Here is a 21,965-nt window from a genome sequence, read left to right as displayed (position 1 = left end):
CCTATTCTATTAATAAAACTCATTCAAAAAAAGACTGAAAAATCTTTTAAACTGTTATTCTAATTTAATAGAAACTGATCACACAGGGTGCTTTAACTCTCCTTGTGATAGGAACTGATCACACTGGGTATTTTTACTCTTCCTGTGAAGTGTTCCCATTATGTTCTGTGATATTAGTGAGTTCAGAAATTGAAATTAATTGGATTTTTGGAGAAGAATTTACCGATGAAGAGAGATTGGAAAGTGCAAAAAACAGACAAAATTATTAGAAAAAGATAGTTGCATCTATCCATATGTTCAGTGAACTATAACATTCCACTTCCGCAAAATTTAAAATGACGAGTTGGCATTGGTCAAGAAACACTATGGGATAGAAATGTGTTTTTTTTAATTGAATTTTACTCAGTTACAGCTCCGTTTTGTTACTGGGCGAAGTTGTGCTGGGAATTGTTATGTATGTGCTCATCATCATAGGCAGTCCCTCAAAACAAGGATGACTTGCTTCCATGCCGAGAACGGATGAGTTCACAGGTGTTTCAATGGTATTCTGGATCCCGAACTACATCCTGAAAGGTGGAAGATGCCTGTGTGTGGATTTTTTTAACGTGTGGTGGTCATTGCACACCAGCCACCACACACGCTTGATAGAGCTAGATCTTGGTCCAGTGGCAAGGATTAACCAAGACGACTGGGGACCAGCTCTGCTGCATGGACCTAGTGCACACACACTAGCAGTGTGGACTGGCCCGTGCTGCCCCTGGGCCCTCGCCTCTTCTGGGCCCCGAACTTTCACGCCTCCTGGGCCCTGATCACATCCCTCTACGAACTCTTACCGCTCCTTCGCCCCGACCCTGCTGCTCCTGCTATACCTGCCCACACTGTAATCAGCCATTGCCGTCCTGCAGCAGTACGCGCTGCTCCCTGAAGTGGCATGCCACAGCACACTGCTCCCTTTGATAGTCTTGCAGGACGGGACCGCACCGATTTCTGGGCCGGGCCGCCGCACACTGCTCCCTCTAATGGCCCCGGCCTGCTGATGGTCTTGCAGGCCGGGACCGTGCCGATTTCTGGGCCAGGCTGCCACTACTGTAAAGTTAAATCACTGAATTCACAGTAGAGTAAAGCTTCAGTGTAAGTATTGATTTGTATGGTGTTAACGGTCACTAAGTCATTTTATTTGTTTTTAACAGTCAGGATTATACCCCCATCGATGTAGCAATATCAGGAATGCCAGCAAAGAAAAGAATCCTTGATAGTGATAAAGTTGCCTGTTCATCAAGAATGTCGTCCCCTAAATTAACGACCTTGTCAATGTTAAGATGGTCACAAAGAGGTAATTCGGATAAGGAAAATATTTTTGACAACTGTCAAGGTGATTCACACAATAAAGTCTCTGGGCTGACTTCCAACATAACCGGCTGTCCACACAAACCTGCTGTATCCGCAAAGTCCTTCTACAGGAAGCAGCTGTACCTCACCCCTCTTGAGAGAAAATTGGTCAGTCAGAACAGGCTTTCTAAGTGTGCAGTTGCAGATGAGCAACCTGAGATGAAAAGTGCAACACCTCAAACAAAGAAACGCATTTTAACAAAATCAAAGCTGTCAGGTTCCATCTCAAAGGAGTCGCAAATAAATCAAAACAAAGTCGGATCTAACGTCAACACAAAACTGACCCATCTGAAGGAAAATGCATATTATGGATCTGTGACCAGGACACTTCTATTTACTTCAAAAGTGAATGGTCTAAAGGTACAGCAAAAGCCTAGAATCCAAATAGGAGCAGCTTTCTTTTCCACGGGCAGAAAATCCCAGCCGTTGTTCAAAAAGCGTTTGCCAGACCCTGACATTAAATCATTTTCATCAGATAGTAGCATCCAGTTTAAACACAGTAAAAGCAGTGCCAAAGATGACGACATCAAAAAAGCTAACAAGGAAGCTCTTCAAACAGATAATCACAACAATGAAATGAGTGATGGGATTAGAGAGAGCAATTATAAAATGAAAACCGAACCAGAAGTGGAAAGAAAAGCTGAAAAATCTCCACTCCTGTCTACCAACTTGGTCAGTGTTTTGCTTACAAGAGAGTTGAAGATTGTAATTCAGAGAATTGAAGTGGCACAATTCAAACATTCAGTATTGACAACCAAGGAGAAGTCATTGCAACAGGGAGATTTGACAACAAAAGTAAGATAAAGAACTTGGATTAAATTTTATGTAACATTTGCCTACACTTTCCCTATCAATATTTCTGTGCTTCTTAGGTTACTTAATGAGTACACCAGCATAATTACTGAATTCTTAAGTTTTTGTAGGACTCCTATTTGAAGATGCAGATCAGGGGTGTCTAAACTTTTTGTCTTCATGGGCCATGTTGTTGTGTACCATGGGACCCTGGGGACATGTATAAGGTTTAAATCAATGATCCTATTAATTTGCATTTATTTCAAATCTTGATACAGACTTTGGAGTTCTGATTTAGAATTTACATATCAATGAGCCAACTTTTCATATCACTAGGCTTCCAAAATTCAAACAGGACAAATTAGTGAATTAAAGATAATAAAACGCATCCAGGACTTTGTTGGTTGGAGTGGGAGGGGGGGGGAATAGATGTGAAAGCAAATTGTGAGGAGGATGCAAAGAATCTGCAAAGGGATATAGATAGGCTAAGTGAGTGGGTAGAAATTTGGCAGATGGAGTATAATGTGGGAAAATGTGAGGTTATCCACTTTGGTAGGAAAAATAAAAAAGCAAATTATTATATAATTGGGGAGAGATTACAAAATGCTGCGGTACAGAGGGATCTGTGGGCCCTTGTACATAGAAAATAGGTGCAGGAGTAAGCCATTCGGCCCTTCGAGCCGGCACCAGGCAAACTGGCCTGCACCTGCACATCAAACACAAAATGTTAGCATGCAGGTACGGCAAGTAATTAGGAAGGCAAATGGAATGTTGGCCTTTATTGAAAGGGGGATGGAGTATAAAAGTAGTGAAGTCCTGCTACAACTGTACAGGCCATTGGTGAGACCACACCTAGAGTACTGCGTACAGTTTTGGTCTCCTTATTTAAGGAGGAGGGATATGCTTGCATTAGAGGCAGTTCAGAGAAGGTTCACTTGGTTGATTCCTAAGATGAAGGTGTTGTCTTATGAAGAAAGGTTGGGCCGATACTCATTGGAGTTTAGAGGTGATCTTAATGAAACGTATAAGATTCTGAGGGGGCTTGACCGGGTCGACGCAGCAGGATGTTTCCCCTCGTGGGGGAATCTAGAACTAGGGGGCATAGTTTCAGAATAACGGGTCGCCCATTTAAAACCAAAATTAGGAGGAATTTCTTCTCTGAGGGTCATGAATCTTTGTAATTCTATACCCCAGAGAGCTGGGTCATTGAATATATCTAAGGTGGAGATGGGCACATTTTTGAATGATATGGGAATAAAGGGTTATGGGGAGCAGGCAGGGAAGTGGAGCTGAGCCCAAGATCAAATCAGCCATGATCTTATTGAATGGTGGACCAGGCACAAGGGGCCAAATGGCTGACTGCTGCTCCTATTTCTTATGTTCTTATGTTACATTTACAGTTTTCCAATCTGCTGGGACCTCTCCAGAATCCAGGGAATTTTGGTAGATTACAACCAATGTATCCACTATCTCTGCAGCCACTTCTTTTACGAACCTAGGATGCAGGCCACTAGGTCCAGGGGACTTGTCCACCTTTAGTCCCATTAGTTTGCTGTACTTTTTAGAAACAATGGGCCCAAGTTTCGAGCCGCGCTGAGAACGGCGCAGTCCCGACCTGGACGCCCGTTTTTCGCGCCACAAAGTGCGCCTAAAAAAAACCTCCATATTCTCCACCTCCCTGCTGGTCCTCTGGCCCTCGGCGCAGCGCAGCAGGAGCTGTAGGGGGCGGAGCCAGGTCCCTGCGCCGAAAACAGTGCCGGGACCTCTGCACATGCACGCTACAGTGGGCACGCAAGTGCAGTAGGTCCAGGCGCCCGAAACTGTGCGGGAGGGGCCTGAAGCACGCAGCCCCTAGCCTGGCCGAATGGCCTCACTGCGGCTGTGTGAATAAGGCTCCTCCCACGGCCAGCTCCTGCTTCCTCCCGACCCGACTTGACTCCCGCTTCCCGCCCCCGGACCGGACCCGACACCCGCTCCCGCCCCCCCCGGACCGGACCCGACACCCGCACCCCCCCACCCCCGGACCGGACTCGACTCCCGCCCCCGGACCGGACCCGACACCCGCTCCGCCCCCGGATCGGACCTGCTCCCCTCCCCACCCTGCACACGGACCGGACCCGACACCCGCCCCCGACCCGACACCCGCTCCCACCGCCCCCGCCTCCGGACTGGATCCGACCTGACCTCCCTCCCCCCGACCTGACCTCCCTCTCCCTCCCTCCCCCCGACCCGAACCGAACCGACCTCCCTCCCACCACCCCCCCCGACCCGACCCAACCCAACGCCACCTACCTGTAAATCTGGTGCTGGGCCCGGCCCGTTCAGCCTCCCTCCCCCTTCTCCTTTCCCCCCCCCTCCCCACCAATCTCCTTCCCCCCCACCAATCTCCTTCCCCCCCACCAATCTCCTTCCCCCCCACCAATCTCCTTCCCCCCCACCAATCTCCTTCCCCCCCACCAATCTCCTTCCCCCCCACCAATCTCCTTCCCCCCCACCAATCTCCTTCCCCCCCACCAATCTCCTTCCCCCCCACCAATCTCCTTCCCCCCCACCAATCTCCTTCCCCCCCACCAATCTCCTTCCCCCCCACCAATCTCCTTCCCCCCCACCAATCTCCTTCCCCCCCACCAATCTCCTTCCCCCCCACCAATCTCCTTCCCCCCCACCAATCTCCTTCCCCCCCACCAATCTCCTTCCCCCCCACCAATCTCCTTCCCCCCCACCAATCTCCTTCCCCCCCACCAATCTCCTTCCCCCCCACCAATCTCCTTTCCCCCCCACCAATCTCCTTCCCCCCCACCAATCTCCTTCCCCCCCACCAATCTCCTTCCCCCCCACCAATCTCCTTCCCCCCCACCAATCTCCTTCCCCCCCACCAATCTCCTTCCCCCCCACCAATCTCCTTCCCCCCCACCAATCTCCTTCCCCCCCACCAATCTCCTTCCCCCCCACCAATCTCCTTCCCCCCCACCAATCTCCTTCCCCCCCACCAATCTCCTTCCCCCCCACCAATCTCCTTCCCCCCCACCAATCTCCTTCCCCCCCACCAATCTCCTTCCCCCCCCACCAATCTCCTTCCCCCCCCACCAATCTCCTTCCCCCCCCACCAATCTCCTTCCCCCCCCCACCAATCTCCTTCCCCCCCCCACCAATCTCCTTCCCCCCCCCACCAATCTCCTTCCCCCCCCACCAATCTCCTTCCCCCCCCACCAATCTCCTTCCCCCCCCCAATCTCCTTCCCCCCCCCCCAATCTCCTTCCCCCCCCCCAATCTCCTTCCCCCCCCCCAATCTCCTTCCCCCCCCCCACCCCCCAATCTCCTTCTCCCCCTTCCCTCCCCCTTACCTCACTGTCAGAAACACAGACACTGACAAACAGAGAATGAGAGACACACAGACAGACAGAGAGTTAGAGACACTGACAGAAACACACCGAGGGGGGCATCCCAGCACGCTGTTGGAGGGCTCCCGGTGCTGCAGTCGGTAAGTAGAAAATGTTTTATTTATTGATTTAAAAAATTTTTTATTTCTTATTCATTTTTTTTGATTGATTTATTGATGTATTTATCATTAATTATTGATGATGGCTCTTTATTTGTAAAACTGAAGTGTTTAATGTTTGTAAACTTCCCTTTAAACCCCCCCACCACCATTCCCTACGCCTGATTTGTAACCTACGCCTGATTTTCTAAAGTGTAGACAAGGTTTTTTCGAGCGTACAAATATCTTCACTTACTCCATTCTAAGTTAGTTTGGAGTAAGTTTTCACTGCCGAAACTTTGAAATCAGGCGTAAGTGGCCGGACACGTCCCCTTTTGAAAAAAAAATTCTGTTCCAAAGTGAAACTGTTCTAACTGACTAGAACTGGAGCAAACTAAATGACGAGAATTCCGATTTCTAAGATACTCCGTTCTACACCAGTTGCTCCTAAAAATCAGGAGCAAATCATGTGGAAACTTGGGGCCCTAGAAACATAGAAAATAGGTGCAGGAGTAGGCCATTCGGCCCTTCGAGCCTGCACCGCCATTCAATGAGTTCATGGCTGAATATGCAACTTCAGTACCCCATTCCTGCTTTCTCGCCATATCCCTTGATCCCCTAGTAGTAAGAACTACATCTAACTCCTTTTTGAATATATTTAGTGAATTGGCCTCAACAACTTTCTGTGGTAGAGAATTCCACAGGTTCACCACTCTCTGGGTGAAGAAGTTTCTCCTCATCTCGGTCCTAAATGGCTTACCCCTTATCCTTAGACTGTGTCCCCTGGTTCTGGACTTCCCCAACATTGGGAGCATTCATCCAGCATCTAACCTGTCTAAACCCGTCAGATCTTAAACGTTTCTATGAGATCCCCTCTCATTCTTCTGAACTCCAGTAAATACAAGCCCAGTTGATTCAGTCTTTCTTGATATGTCAGTCCCATCATCCCGGGAATCAGTCTGGTGAACCTTCGCTGCACTCCCTCAATAGCAAGAATGTCCTTCCTCAAGTTAGGAGACCAAAACTGTACACAATACTCCAGTGTGTGTGGCCTCACCAAGGCCCTGTACAACTGTAGTAACACCTCCCTGTCCCTGTACTCAAATCCCCTCGCTATGAAGGCCAACATGCCATTTGCTTTCTTAACCGCCTGCTGTACCTGCATGCCAACCTTCAATGACTGATGTACCATGACACCCAGGTCTCGTTGCACCTTCCCTTTTCCTAATCTGTCACCATTCAGATAGTAGTCTGTCTCTCTGTTTTTACCACCAAAGTGGATTACCTCACATTTATCCACATTATACTTCATCTGCCATGCATTTGCCCACTCACCTAACCTATCCAAGTCACTCTGCAGCCTCATAGCATCTTCTTCGCAGCTTACACTACCACCCAACTTAGTGTCATCTGCAAATTTGGAGATACTACATTTAATCCCCTCGCCTAAATCATTAATGTACAATGTAAACAGCTGGGGCCCCAACACAGAACCTTGCGGTACCCTACTAGTCACTGCCTGCCATTCTGAAAAGTACCCATTTACTCCTACTCGTTGCTTCCTGTCTGCCAACTAGTTCTCAATCCACGTCAGCACACTATCCCCAATCCCATGTGCTTTAACTTTGCACATTAATCTCTTGTGTGGGACCTTGTCGAAAGCCTTCTGAAAGTCCAAATGCACCACATCAACTGGTTCTTCCTTGTCCACTCTACTGGAAACATCCTCACAAAATTCCAGAAGATTTGTCAAGCATGATTTCCCTTTCACAAATTCATGCTGACTTGGACCTAACATGTCACACCTTTCCAAATGCGCTGCCATGACATCCTTAATAATTGATTCCATCATTTTACCCACTACCGATGTCAGGCTGACCGGTCTATAATTCCCTGTTTTCTCTCCCCCTCCTTTTTTTAAAAAAGTGGGGTTACATTGGCTACCCTCCACTCCATAGGAACTGATCCAGAGTCTATGGAATGTTGGAAAATGACTGTCAATGCATCCGCTATTTCCAAGGCCACCTCCTTAAGTACTCTGGGATGCAGTCCATCAGGCCCTGGGGATTTATCGACCTTCAATCCCATCAATTTCCCCAACACAATTTCCCGACTAATAAGGATTTCCCTCAGTTCCTCCTTCTTACTAGACCCTCTGACTCCTTTTATATCCGGAAGGTTGTTTGTGTCCTCCTTAGTGAATACTAATGTACTTGTTCAATTGGTCTGCCATTTCTTTGTTCCCTGTTATGACTTCCCCTGATTCTGATTGCAGGGGACCTACGTTTGTCTTTACTAACCTTTTTGTCTTTACATATCTATAGAACCTTTTGCAGTCCGTCTTAATGTTCCCTGCAAGCTTCCTCTCGTACTCTATTTTCCCTGCCCTAATCAAACCCTTTGTCCTCCTCTGCTGAGTTCTAAATTTCTCCCAGTCCCCGGGTTCGCTGCTATTTCTGGCCAATTTTTCTCTTGAGATAGTGATTGTTTTAAGTTCCCCCCTCCCTAAAGCTCCTTGATGCTTTTATTGTCTTCTACCGTGAAGATCGATACAAAATATTTGTTCAATGTCTCTGCCATTTCCCTATTTCCCATTATTAATTCCCCAGTCTCATCCTCAAAGGGACCAACGTTTACTTTAGCTACTCTCTTCGTTTTTATCTACCTGTGGAAGCTCTTGCTGTCTGTTTTTGTATATTTCTTTCTAGTTTAGCAATACTGTACTCAAACTATACTTCAAAAGTACTTCATTGGCTGTAAAGTGCCTTGGAATGTCCCACGGTCATGAAAGGTGCTATGTAAATGCAAGTATTTTTCTTTTACACTTACTGTGCAAGACTTGTATATTTTTACTATCTACTTATTTTGTCTCTGTACCACCCGAAGAATAACACCAGATTGTCTCTGTCACAGCCGAGCATCCATTCATTGGTACAAAGTTGACCTGGCCTATTGCAATGAAATGTATTGTATATTTGGCTATGTTTGTGTTGAAGCAGATAAGTAGCCAAACAAGCTACTTGTTTAGTTTATGGTGTGGTCAACGTGGTATGAATTCCCATTAAGATAGGGTAGAATGAATAATTCTGTTATGGTGCTGAGTGATTTGTCTTAATTGTCATATACCAAAGACTATGTGATATAAAATACAAATACATATTGCTGCTTTGAAGTTTCACCTACAACTGACAATTATATGTGTTGGCTGTTCATTGTTACAGTGGTTTGACCAGTTTCATGATTCAGATTCTGAAAAGGATGAACAAGAAATTTTGAATGTTGAGGTAAGATATAGTATAATGAAGTCCAGTCCAGTCTGATGTGGAGGAAGCTGCCCCTTTCTGACTGGAAGGATTCTATGTGAAATGAATTTGATCATCCTCACTCAGTTACCAGTAAGCGCAGGTCCACACCACAAACTGCCTCTAAGCTAAATTCACAAATTTGGATGACAGGTGTGAGAAGTGGAGGAGAAAGGCATGAGTGCAGTGCTTTTTTGAGACCAAGATTAAAATATATTGGAGTAGCATATGGATATTTACTGTGCACCTGGCCTATGTTTATGCCTGGTCTCCGAATACTTGATGCCGGCATTGGGTGACAAGCTGACATCATTAACCCTGTTGAGAACATTAATTCCCTTCCATTTTCCCCCTCCCAAAAAGCATAGGTTTGTTTTTGCCCATTTCAGGCCTCTATCATACAAGTGGATGACCAATAGTAATTTAAGTTTTTTTTAAGGAAAAAAACTGCCATTCTAGGATATTTTATTGCCACATTCGGCCATTGATGGGATATGGGCTGATGTTGTCATTAATTGAAGTTTAGTTAGTAGATATTGGAAGAGGAGTTTCTTAAATCGGATTCCTCATCCAAGCAGTAAACCATCTGAACATCTAAGATATAATGGCCTTCCTATGCCAAGCATAAGTGAATGTGGAACTGATTGTACCTCTTTCAAGAAGTATGACACTCGTGACAGTCTTCATTTCTCTAACAAAATAATATATCACTTTGCTATAATTTGTCTTTTTTTTAAACTTAGCTTGTTAGCATCAAATGACATATTCTATTGTGCTATGTTATTGTGTTTTAATATTTATTATGAGTTGGATTTTAGTCACTATCTGTTTTTAGATTAAACTGAATTCCATGAATTTTTATGTTTGCATTTCTGTGACAGGAATTATATTTTAATGGTTTTAAGTATTATAAGGAATGCATTACAATTTGAACAAAATTGCATTTATTTACCAGCTTTACATTCTCAGGATATCCTGATTACTTTCACAAATGCTACATTTGAGTTTGGATTAACTTACTTTTTTTTAAAAAAAGTGTTATTTTATCATATTTCATTTTGCCTTGCATCTTAAGAGCTTTAATACTTGTGAAACTGATTTGGAAATTGAAGATGGGAGCACTTCTTCTGAAGGAAATACTGACAAAAATGAAGGTAATTGATTCAACCATGACTCGGGCTTAATATGGAATAAGACCCTGTAGTGGTTCATCTTGGCACTAATTTTGGATTAAGTAAGGTACTGATGTACACTAATGCAGGAAGAATGTTCCTGATGTTGGGGAAGTCCAGAACCAGGGGTCACAGTCTAAGGATAAGGGGTAAGCCATTTAGGCCTGAGATAAGGAGAAACTTCTTCATTCAGAGAATTGTGAACCTGTGGAATTCTCTACCACAGAAAATTGTTGATGCCAGTTCGTTAGATATATTCAAAAGGGAGTTAGATGTGGTTCTTACGGCTAAAGGGATCAAGGTTTATGGAGAGAAAGCAGGAATGGGGTACTGAAGTTGCATGATCAGCCATGATCATATTGAATGGTGGTGCAGGCTCGAATGACCTACTCCTGCACCTATTTTCTATGTTTCTGTGTATGTCTCCATTGATACCTTTCTGGAAAATGAACGTGTATTGTCATGAGCGAGAACAAGATTGGGCTCCGCTCTGACGCTCGCCAAGATCCAGTCTCACGCGTGAAGAAGGTCCACTTCAGAGACGTAACAAAGGGTGCCTGTGGGATCTAGCCTATCATGAGACAGTGCCTTTTAAGAGAGGTGATAAGACAAAGAATGGGTGGAATATATGGCACTGTACCTCTCCAAAATTCCATGTTGGTATTCAAAGTACAGTTGAAAATGATAGATTCACAATCAAAATTGGTATAGTAAAATAATGTGCCTTCAGTTCTAATTTTGGATAACCTTTCAGCATTATTGTAAAATTGACAAAAAACAGGTGGCATTACCAAGCAATTGCAGTAAAACCTGAAATGCTGGACATTCACAGCAGATTCCTCAGCATCGGCAAGAGAAAAGATGTGTTAATATTTCAGATTTAGAGCCTTCACTAGAACTGAAGACTAAGATAAGCAAACAGCTTAGTAAGATTAGAAAAATAGACTGAAAGTAAAAGAGGATGGGAGTCAAAAAAACAATTTCAATCATAGAAAAGGAATTAATGGTGGAATGATTTGCGGAATTCTTAATATAAAACTGTTGGATGATGCCAAGATACTATCAGTGAAGCAATGGAAAACATGAAATGAATAAAATATATGGTTAGAATGTCTCATGGACTGTGTTTAGTTCCCTTTTTGTGGGTTGGAAAAAATTGTAATTTTGTTCTCATCTAGAACAAGTAAACCTTTTAGTTTAGGAATTTTTTCAGTTAGCCAGTTAAAGTACTGCATTGTAAATAGACAAACAAATATTTCTTGTCATTGTCATTACTGTACATATTAAGGTATTGGGTCTTGTGATGGTGCTATTTTTCTTTAGTTAAGCACTTTATAAACGTAATGAGCATGTTTGTCTTTTAGGTTCGTCACTAGCTGCTGCTGTCTACCCCATTTTTAGTACTCCTTCTACTGGCAGTAAAAGGTACGGACTTGTCATTAGACCTGAATGTGTGTTCATAGTACTAAGTTTGCATCATGTGTATAAAGTTTATGGCACAATATACTAGCATATGAACACATAACGTAGTCCTTTGAAATTCCTGTCTCCTCTATTTTATTGGAAGCATTTGTTTTAAGCAGGTTACTGTCTCTGCTAAAGTTGCAGAGGCAGGAATTGAAGACCAATACATTAGTGACCAAAAGCTACTCTCCCATTGTGCAATTTCAGGCAATGTTCTTTCTAGACTTCAATATTCATTAGTGCGAGGTAGTACATTTTGGTAGGAAGAATAAGGAGGCCAGTTACTCCTTGAAAAATAAGTGTCTAATTGGGGTAGAGTAACAGAGGGATCTGGGGGTGCAGATACATGGATCACTAACAGTAGCGATGCAGGTTAAAAAGGACTTTTGTTTTAAGCAATTCAGAAGGTTCATTTCCAGAGGGATAGAATTGAAAAGCAGAGAAGTTATGTTAAACTTGTATAGATCCTTGATTAGACCACACTTGGAGCACTGTGAACAGTTTTGGTCTCCATATTCTAAAAAGGATATAGAGATATTGGAGATGGTGCAAAAAAAGATTTATTAGAATGATACTAAAACTGAGAAGTTATATCTATCAGGAAAGATTCAATAGGATGGGGCTCTTTTCTCTAGAAAAGAAAAGACTGAAGGATGACCTGATAGAGGTCTTTAAGATAATTAAAGGGTTTGATAGGGTAGATATGGAAAATATGTTTTCACGTGTGGACGAGACTGGAACTAGGGGTCATAAATATAAGATAGCCACTAATAAATCCAATAGGGAATTCAGGAGAAACGTCTTTATGCAAAGAGTGGCTGGAAAATGAAACTCCCTACCACGAAGTAGTTGAAGCGAAGAGCATAGATGCATTCAAGGGGAAGCTAGATAACCACACAAGGGAGTAAGAAATAGAAGGATATGCTGATGGGGTTAGATGAAGAGGGGTGGAAGGAGGTTCATGTGGAGCATGAACATACTGGCCTGAATTACTTGTTTTTGTGTTGTAAATCCTTTGTAATACTTTTTGATTGTTAGCAAGGTACACATTGGCCAATATTATAAATTTCAAAGTACGAGAAAGTAACGTATCTTACAATAGAAATTGTCTTATTACAATGTACTGTTTAGCTGACTACTAACAGTACCAAAAATAAAACTGTCTTTGTTTAGTTGGCATGGATTCTTTAAACTACAGATTAATGACACACTGAATTAGCTTTCAATGCAGAAGCCTTCTTTTCCTCAATGGGTGTCTGTCTATTCAAAGGCAATATCAAGATTTGGCTAAAATACTGCTGCAGTAGTAACACATTGAGACTTTGAATTGTGCGACAAACTTTGAATTGTTATCCAAATTCCATTTCTATTTCGTATAAATTATGCTGATTTAATAACTACTTTCAAATTAGCTGATGCTGATTAGCTATCATTTTTGCAGAAATCCAGCTGCTGGATTAGTAGGATTAATATTGCTGAGTTTTTTTTAAAACCATGGTAGCTAATTTACTACGTTTTTCTACATTCTTGCATGTCTCTCTATACGTCATACGTGCTTGTCTCTTACATAATTGTAATCAAATTAACTGTAGTGGGGGCAGTGTTTCACAAACAAAATTAAAGTCATTCTTGTCTGTCTTGGCGTAGCTGAAGTCTGCATAAGTAGGAATCCATTAGCTTGAAGTATATGAATGAAAATAGCAGTCAGTAATTTTGCAGGAAAGAAGGTTGATTAGAGGATCTTGAACAAGGAATGGTGGGAGCATTCCAGAACTTCAGAGAAATAGAAGGTTGGAGAGAATGGAGGGGTTGAGGTGGCAATGACTGACTTTGAAGGACATAAATCATCATAGAAACATAGAAAATAGATGCAGGAGCAGGCCATTTGGCCATTCGAGCCTGCACCACCATTCAATACTAGGGAACAGGCTATCTTAGATTGGGTATTGTCTTATGAGAAGGGGTTAATTAACAGTCTTGTAGTACGGGATCCTTTCGGGAAGAATGACCATAACATGACTGAATTATTTATTAAGATGGAAAGTGAAGTAGTCCAATCCAAAACTAGGGTCCTAAATCTAAACAAAGGAAACTATGAAGGTATGAGGAATGAATTGGCTATGATAGATTGGGAAGATTCATTAAAAGGCATGACGGTGGCTAGGCAATGGCTAACATTTAAGGAACGAATGCTTGAATTGCAACAGTTATACATTCCTTTCTGCATAAAAACACAAAAGGAATAGTGGCCCAACCCATGGCTAACAAAAGAAATTAAGGATAGTATTAGATCCAAAGAGGAGTTATACAAAGTTGCCAGAAAAAGTAGCAAGTCTGAGGATTGGGAACAGTTTAGAACTCAGCAAAAAATGACTAAGAGATTGATTAAGAGGGGAAAAATAGAGCATGAGAGTAAACTTGCAAGGAAAATAAAAACCGACTGCAAAAGTTTCTACAAGTACATAAAAAAAAAAGATTAGTGAAGACAAATGTTGGTCCTTTACAGACAGAAACGGAAGAATTTATAACGGGGAGAAAGGAAATGGCAGAACAATTAAATAAATACTTTGGTTCTGTCTTCACGGAAGAGGACACAAATGGCGTCCCAGAAATGCTAGGGAACCAAGGGTCTAGTGAGCAAGAGGAATTAAAGGAAATGATTATTAGTAAGAAAGTAGTGCTGGAGAAACTAATGGGACTGATGGCCGATAAATTCCCAGGGCCTGATGATCTGCATCCCAGAGTACTAAAAAAGGTAGCCATGGAAATAGTGGATACATTGGTTGTTATCTTCCAAAATTCTGTAGATTATGGAACAGTTCCAGCAAATTGGAGGGTGGCAAATGTAACCCCACTATTTAAAAAAGGAGGGAGAGAGAAAACGGGGAACTACCTAACATCAGTAGTAGGGAAAATGGTAGAATCTATTATAAAGGATGTGATAATGGCATACTTAGATAATATCAATGGGATTATACAAAGTCAGCACGGATTTATGAAAGGAAAATCATGTTTGACAAACCTACTGGAGTTTTTTGAGGATGGACCTGATAGAATAGATAAGGGAGAACCAGTGGATGTAGTGTATTTGGATTTTCAGAAGGCCTTTGATAAACTCCCACAGAAGAGGTTAGTGTGCAAAATTAAAGCACATAGGAATGGGGGTAATGTACTGGCATGGATTGAAAATTGGTTAACTGCCAGGAAACAGAGTGTAGGAATAAACAGGTCTTTTTCAGGGTGGCGGGCAGTGACTAGTGGTTTACCACAGGGATCGGTGTTTGGGCCCCACCTATTCACCATATGTGTAAATGATTTGGTTGAGGGAACCAAATATAATATTTCCAAGTTTGCTGACAACACAAAACTAGTTGGGATTGTGAGTTGTGGGGAGGATGCAAGGTGATTTAGATAGGTTGAATGAGTGGGAAAACACATGGCAAATGCAGTATAACGTGGATAAATGTGAAGTTATCCACTTTGGTAGGAAAAACATAAGGACAAAATATTATTTAAATGGTGATGGCTTGGGAAGTGTCGATGTACAGAGGGACCTGGGTGTCCTTGTACACCAGTCATTGAAAGAAAACATGCAGGTGCAGCAAGCAGTTAGGAAGGCAAATGCTTTGTTGGCCTTCATTGCAAGAGGATTTGAGTACAGGAGTAAGGATGTCTTGCCACAGTTATACAGGGCCTTGATGAGACTGCACCTGGAGTATTGTGTGCAATTTTGGTCTCCTTACCTAAGAAAGGATATACTTGCCATAGAGGGAGTGCAGTGAAGGTTCACCAGACTGATTCCTGGGGTGGCAGGACTGTCGTATGCGGAGAGATTGGATCAACTCGGCCTGTATTCACTAGAGTTTAGAAGAATAAGAGGGGATCTCATTGAAACGTATAAAATTCTGATGGGGTTGGATAGACTAGATGCGGGGATGATGATTCCCCTGGCTGGGAAGTCTGGAACAAGGGGTCACAGTCTCAGGATACGGGGTAGGAAATTTAGGAACGAGATGAGGAGAAATGATTTTACTCAGAGGGTGGTGAACCTGTGGAATTCTCTACCACAAAACATTGTGGAGGCCAAGTCACTGAATATGTTTAAGAGGGAGATAGATAGACATCAAGGGGCATGGGGAAAAGGCGGGAATATGTTGTTGCGATAGAGGATCAGCCATGATCATATTGAATGGTGGTGCAGACTCGAAGGGCCGAATGGCCTACTACTGCTTCTATTTTCTAATATGATCATGGCTGATCATTCAACCTCAGTACCCCACCCCAGCCTTCTCTCCATACCCCCTGATCCCTTTAGCCGTAAGGGCCACATCCAACTCCCTTTTGAATATATCCAACAAACTGGGCTCAACAACTTTCTGTGGTAGAGAATTTTACAGGGGTTCACAGTTCTCTGGGTGAAAAAGTTTCTCCTCATTTCGGTCCTATATGGCTTGCCCCTTATCCTTAGACTGTGACCCCTGGTTCTAGACTTCCCCAACATCGGGAACATTCTTCCTGCACCTAACCTGTCAGAATTTTATATGCTTCTATGAGATCCCCGCTCATTCTTCTAAATTCCAGTGAATATAAGCCTTGTCGATCCAGTCTTTCTTCATATGTCAGTCCTGCCATCCCGGGAATCAGTCTGGTGAACCTTCGCTGCACTCCCTCAATATCAAGAATGTCCTTCCTCAGATTAGGAGACCAAAACTGCACACAATACTCAAGGTGTGGTCTCACCAAGGCCCTGTACAATTGCAGCAAGACCTCCCTGCTCCTATACTCCAATCCTCTCGCTATGAAGGCCAACATGCCATTTGCTTTCTTTACTGCCTGCTGTACCTGCATGCCTACCTTCAATGTACCATGACACCCAGGTCTCGTTGCACCTCCCCTTTTATTAATCTGTCATCATTCAGATAATCTGCCTTTCTGTTTTTGTCACCAAAGTGGATAACCTCACACTTATCCACATTATACTGCATCTGCCATGCATTTGCTCACTCACCTAACCTGTCCAAGTCACCCTGCAGCCTCTTAGCATCCTCCTCACAGCTCACACTGTCACCCAGCTTAGTGTCATCTGCAAACTTGGAGATATTACATTCAATTCCTTCATCTAAATCATTAATATATATTGTAAATAGCTGGAGTCCCAGCACTGAACCCTGCGGTACCCCACTAGTCACTGCCTGCCATTCTGAAAAGGACCCGTTTATTCCCATTCTTTGCTTCCTGTCTGCCAACCAGTTCTCATAGGCAGTCCCTCGAAACGAGGATGACTTGCTTCCACCCCGAAAGCGGATGAGTTCACAGGTGTTTCAATGATATTCCGGATCCCGAACTACAACCTGAAGGGTGGAAGATGCCTGTGCATTTTTTAATGTGTGGTGGCCATTGCACCCCAGCCACCGCACGAGCTTGACAGAGCTAGGTCTTGGTCCAGTAGCAAGGATTAACCAAGACGTATTACAATATGGGCTGGCCCGTGCTGCCCCTGGGCCCTCGCCTCTTCTGGGCCCCAAACTCTCGCCTATCCTAGACCCCGATCACATCCCTCTACGATCTCTTGCCGCTCCTTCGTCCTGACCTCGCCGCTCCTGCTGTACCTGCCGACACTGCAGTCAGCCGTCGCCCTCCTGCAGCAGCACGCGCTGCTCCCTGCGGTGGTATGCCACCGCACGCTGCTCCCTCTAATGGTCCCGGCCTGCTGATGGTCTTGCAAGCTGGGACCGCGCCGATTTCTGGGCCAGGCCGTCGCACACTGCTCCCTCTAATGGCCCCTGTTCTCTGTACTTTGCTAGCGGCGGCAGTGTTGTAGCTTAGAGCGTTGTTCAGTACCGCTCTGCGAACGTCAGCTGCCAAAACACCCAGTGCTACTTTGGACTCGTCTGGTGCTAATCTTCAAAAGTCAGGCAGCATCTGTGGAGAGAAAGCAGAGTTAATGTTTTGGGTCGATGACCCTTCAGAACATAAATATTGTCCTGGAGAATAAGGACACATTGGTGTTAGCAAACATGGGGCTCAGGCGGGAAAGCTGGGTGGTTGGGAGCAAGTTTGGGGGGTATTGAAGGAGCAGGTCATGGTTAATGGACAAGATAAATTTAGTGATTGCTGGAAGGGAATGGGAGTGGTGACTGGAGTAAAGTGGTGGCAGTTTGTTGGGGAAGAGAAGAGAAGCAAAGACAGCAAAAGGAATGAACTTGATTTTTTGACATTAAAAAGAAGTCCATAAGGTCCGTGCATTTGATGTCTGAGGCAGGGAGTGGGCTCAGAGGATATAACTATTTGTGGAGAAGAGGAGCTTGAAGTCATTCCTACTTTCCCCTATTGACTACCTGCTAATATTCTAATGGCAACATGAAGGTAAGAACTATTTCTGTAAATTAAATGCCTCATCATAATTTATTTTTCTTGTTTAGACATGAGCTGCCAAAAGATGTGACAGCTTCTGTTGGATCCAGTAACCCTTTTGTTACTGTTCCTGGGATGCCCTGCCATGCACCTCTGCAGAAAAACAAAAAAAAGAAAGATTTTGACAAAGTATTCAACGACCAGTTCATAATAGTAAGTTTGAATTAGCATGATGTAAAGAGTGAAGCAATTAATGGATGACAGCAAGTGATGCTTATTTTAAAATAATTAATGAGTGAAAAATCAACATCATTTGAGATTAGGTTAAGGGCCTATAAAGGGAAATTGAAAACTCATATCTCATCAAGTTTTAATCCAATTTACAAAAAATCTTCGACTGTACTAGTGTTTACTTTTGAATTGATTGTCAGGTATAATTAAAATAGATTTTAGCTGGTGAATTAAATAATTTGTTTGAGGTTATTGAAGTTGAGGTTACTGGGACAGAGAAAGTTGAGAAGCCTTTCAAAATTTTGAAAGATAACCATTCTTTGAGGTATTGTGTGCAGTCAAACCTGTTTGGCTATGCCTAAAATGGCTTAGACAAAGGTGTACATTATGTTTGATATGTAAGAAATTGATTCAAGACTTTTTCCACCATTGTTTCTCTGCACATTAACTGAAGGCCTGAGGTACCTGTTCTGTGGCACAGAATAATGAGCCAGGACATTTTTAATCCCTTTTAGTTAGTAAAAAGATCTTCATCCTTTTAATTGTCTGTTTGATGTGTGTTTGTGTGTGTGTGTGTGTGTGTGTGTGTGTGTGTGGGGGGGGGGATGATATAAATTTAACCTTTAGCTCCATTACCTTATTGGATCTTTTTGTATTTTAAGATTATTTTGCCTTTCGTAACTTGGATCATTCTCATTGGGCAAGTCCCAACTGTCCATGCCTTTCAGAGTGTCTATCCTTGCCTTGAGATCGAGGTATGGTTTTGGTAATACGCCTAGATAAATTAATAACAAACCTCGTTTAGTAACTGCTTTTAGCTACTGGATTATCTTATCTAAAAGATTCCCAAGTCTTCACAAGTAGTGAAGATTCCCAGAAAATCTCATTTCAAGTTTAAAACATTATGTGAATTTATTACACAATAAACAAATAATCTGAGTTATATATTTGCAGTGGAGCATTTGTTAGCTAACCCTTCGAGTAGCTAATAAATTATTACAACTGAAGAATTAAACTAATCCTTGTAAATGACTTGGATATTGTTTTTCCTGTCTCTCAGAAATATTACCCTGTTCTTAGATTTTCAAACCTTCTCCTCTCATGAGTCAAAGAGCTGGCACAGACATGATAGGCCAAATGGTCTCTGTGATTCTGAGATTTTTCCTACTGCCAACTGCTCTTCTGAACAGAACAGTACCTTTCTTGTATCCAGAAAAGAATGGATTTTGAAAATCAGGCACTCAAATTCAAAAGGGAATGAGTCTATTATAAATGGAACGAATCACAAAGTCAGTATATATTTGAAAATTGTGTGAGACTGTCTCTCGAGCCTGTTACCAGAGAGACTATAATAGAATTTGCAACATATCAAGATAAACTTTTACACAATCCTGGCTAGCCTGTTGGATTCCCTACATTAAAATGACTTAGTTTTAAAAAGATAGCCACTAAAATACATCTTTTTTGCCATAAGTGCCAAGCATAACTGCCAGAACAAGTTAGGCAAGTATTCAGGAAAGTACATTGGTTAGCTTTCAGCCCCCCATCAGTTGAAGCAGTGTGCACTCATCTTGACGGCAGGTGAGTGAAGAGGAGGAGAATATGTGGGTGGTGTATTACTGAATTCTTTCCTCCTGCAGACAATCCCAAAGTCCGATTATGAGATTAGTGGTTAACCCTAAATAGTTTTCTCATTTGACTTCAACTGAAAACAGAGCTGCATTGTGTGAAATTGGCAAGAATGAAATCTATACTAGGATTAAAGAGGTGCATTCTACAAAAAGTACATCCAAATAAATCCATGCTTGTCGATTTCACAGATGGAAACTCCAGTTATAGCTCTTATTAGATTGGAAGCTATTTAGGGTTAATCTTTGATCAGTTTGTAAACAGGGAACCTAATTTCTGTTTTTCTGGTGCCGTTGTACCCAGGCCAGTTGAAGAACAATGTAGCAAAACTCAGAATTTTTCAAAGCTTACAAATTCACTGTGCTTTGACTTCATCACACACGACGTGGCTCATTCAACAGCAATTTTCAAAACCCAGGAATAAGTTAAATAAAAAACAGAAAATGCAGGTCAGGTGGTATCTGGAGAGAAGAAGGTAGGGTTAATGTTTCAGGTCAATGATCTTTTGTCCGAACCAGAAGATGTTTCAGATAATCACCTTGTATGGAGGAACAGAGATCTCCAATGTCATCAGAACTGTGGAAGTTGTATTCTTGACATTTGAAGACACTTTCCTAAGGCAAAACAACCCAGATATTTTTGTTTGTTAATGGTACAATTGAATTCGTTTTTTTATATGTAACCTGTAGGTACATTGTGAGCTATTTTACTTCCTTGCTTCATTTATAGGCCAGTTTCTACTCCAGAGGAAAAGTTTGACTATTAAACCTAGGAGAATTTTAAATACGAATTTTAAGTTCTATGATGGTCACGTAGTGTTTTCTTTAGGTAGATTTATTGATTTTCATGTCTTTGCCATTTTGCAGGATGCAGGTCAGAAGCATTTTGGAGCTGTCGTGTGCAAGTCTTGTGGGATGATTTACACAGCGGCCAGCCCTGAGGACGAAGCACAGCATATTCAGTATCACCAAAGGTTCCTGGAAGGGCTCCGTTACGTGGTATGAAAAATTTTATTATATTTAATCTCATTCTTTTTATATGCAATCTTGTCCAAAATCAAGGCTTCAAATTTCTTCAAAATATATCCAAAATTTAAAATTATACCAGTTGATGTTGGTATGTAACATCCCATGGTGTTGCACACTGGTAGTCCAGAGTGAGTATAATCTTCTTCAGGTTAAGTGAGTTAAGAGGGTGGAGAGATAATTGGAGCAGTCCTCATTTTAAAGTCATCCATTCTGTCCTTGTTTCTATAAATTCCTATGTGCACATTTATAGTGGAAACTGCTTGTGTAAAGTTTTTGTGCTGTAATTATACTTTTCTGCCAGGAGTGACCCTGTGCTCCATTGGGTAGAGGGTGTGATTACAGCGTGACCAGTTTCCATTGTAAATGTGGACATAGGAACTTATAATGGAAAAAGTTGACAGGACATGTGCACAGATGTAGGATTTTAAATATATTACCAATTGATCGACTATGGCATACAGCAAGTTGGAGAATATGGTCACTCTCTTTACGTATCTCTGAAGTTAATGTGTTGCTGTTTTATAAACAAAAAAAAATACTGGAAATACTCAGCAGGTCAGGCAGCATCTGTGGAGAGAGAAACAGCTAACATTTCAGGTCTGTGACCCTTTGTGTCTCTCCCTCTTTTTCTCTCTCTATTCACCCCCGCTCCCCACCTTGAATTGGAGTTGGCGTGATGCAGTAAACAAAGGAGCCACCAATGGCTGTGTGTGCAGGGAAAAATTAGGGCCTCAGTGGCTTCTTTCTCAAGCACACGATTCTGCACACTGCTATTGCATTCCCCTCCTACCATTTTATCATGACCCGTACATCTTTCAGTTTGCACTACATATTCAATCACTATATGCTCCTCTGTGCCTTGCTTCACATTTATTCACCTCACCCATAAACTTCTGTCCCTTCCTACTCTTACCACCCCCCCCCCCCGACCCCAATATGTGGTCATCATCATAGGCAGTCCCTTGGAATAGAGGAAGACTTGCTTCCGCTCTTCGAATGAGTCCTTAGGTGGCTGAACAGTCCAATATGAGAGCCACAGTCCCTGCTACAGGTGGGACAGACAGCTGTTGAGCGTAAGGGAGGGTGGGACAGGTTTGCCGCACGTTCTTTTCGCTGCCTGCACTTG

General features: G+C 42.8%; 1 protein-coding gene across 2 annotated transcripts in view; it reads left to right on the top strand.

The window, feature by feature from the left end:
- The window catches only part of esco2 (establishment of sister chromatid cohesion N-acetyltransferase 2), a 41,849-nt gene that overhangs the window by 4,073 nt on the left and 15,811 nt on the right, over positions 1-21,965 (top strand). For both annotated transcript variants that reach the window (XM_070884473.1, XM_070884472.1), the window contains exons 3-8: positions 1,191-2,184; positions 8,881-8,943; positions 10,037-10,115; positions 11,498-11,558; positions 18,020-18,164; positions 20,678-20,809. In XM_070884473.1, coding sequence (XP_070740574.1) covers positions 1,191-2,184; positions 8,881-8,943; positions 10,037-10,115; positions 11,498-11,558; positions 18,020-18,164; positions 20,678-20,809 — 1,474 coding nt within the window. The remainder of the gene's footprint in view (positions 1-1,190; positions 2,185-8,880; positions 8,944-10,036; positions 10,116-11,497; positions 11,559-18,019; positions 18,165-20,677; positions 20,810-21,965) is intronic.

Source organism: Pristiophorus japonicus, chromosome 7 (genome assembly GCF_044704955.1).
Source record: "Pristiophorus japonicus isolate sPriJap1 chromosome 7, sPriJap1.hap1, whole genome shotgun sequence".
Classification (NCBI taxonomy): Eukaryota; Metazoa; Chordata; class Chondrichthyes; family Pristiophoridae; genus Pristiophorus; species Pristiophorus japonicus.
This window is presented reverse-complemented; position numbering and strand designations above follow the sequence as displayed.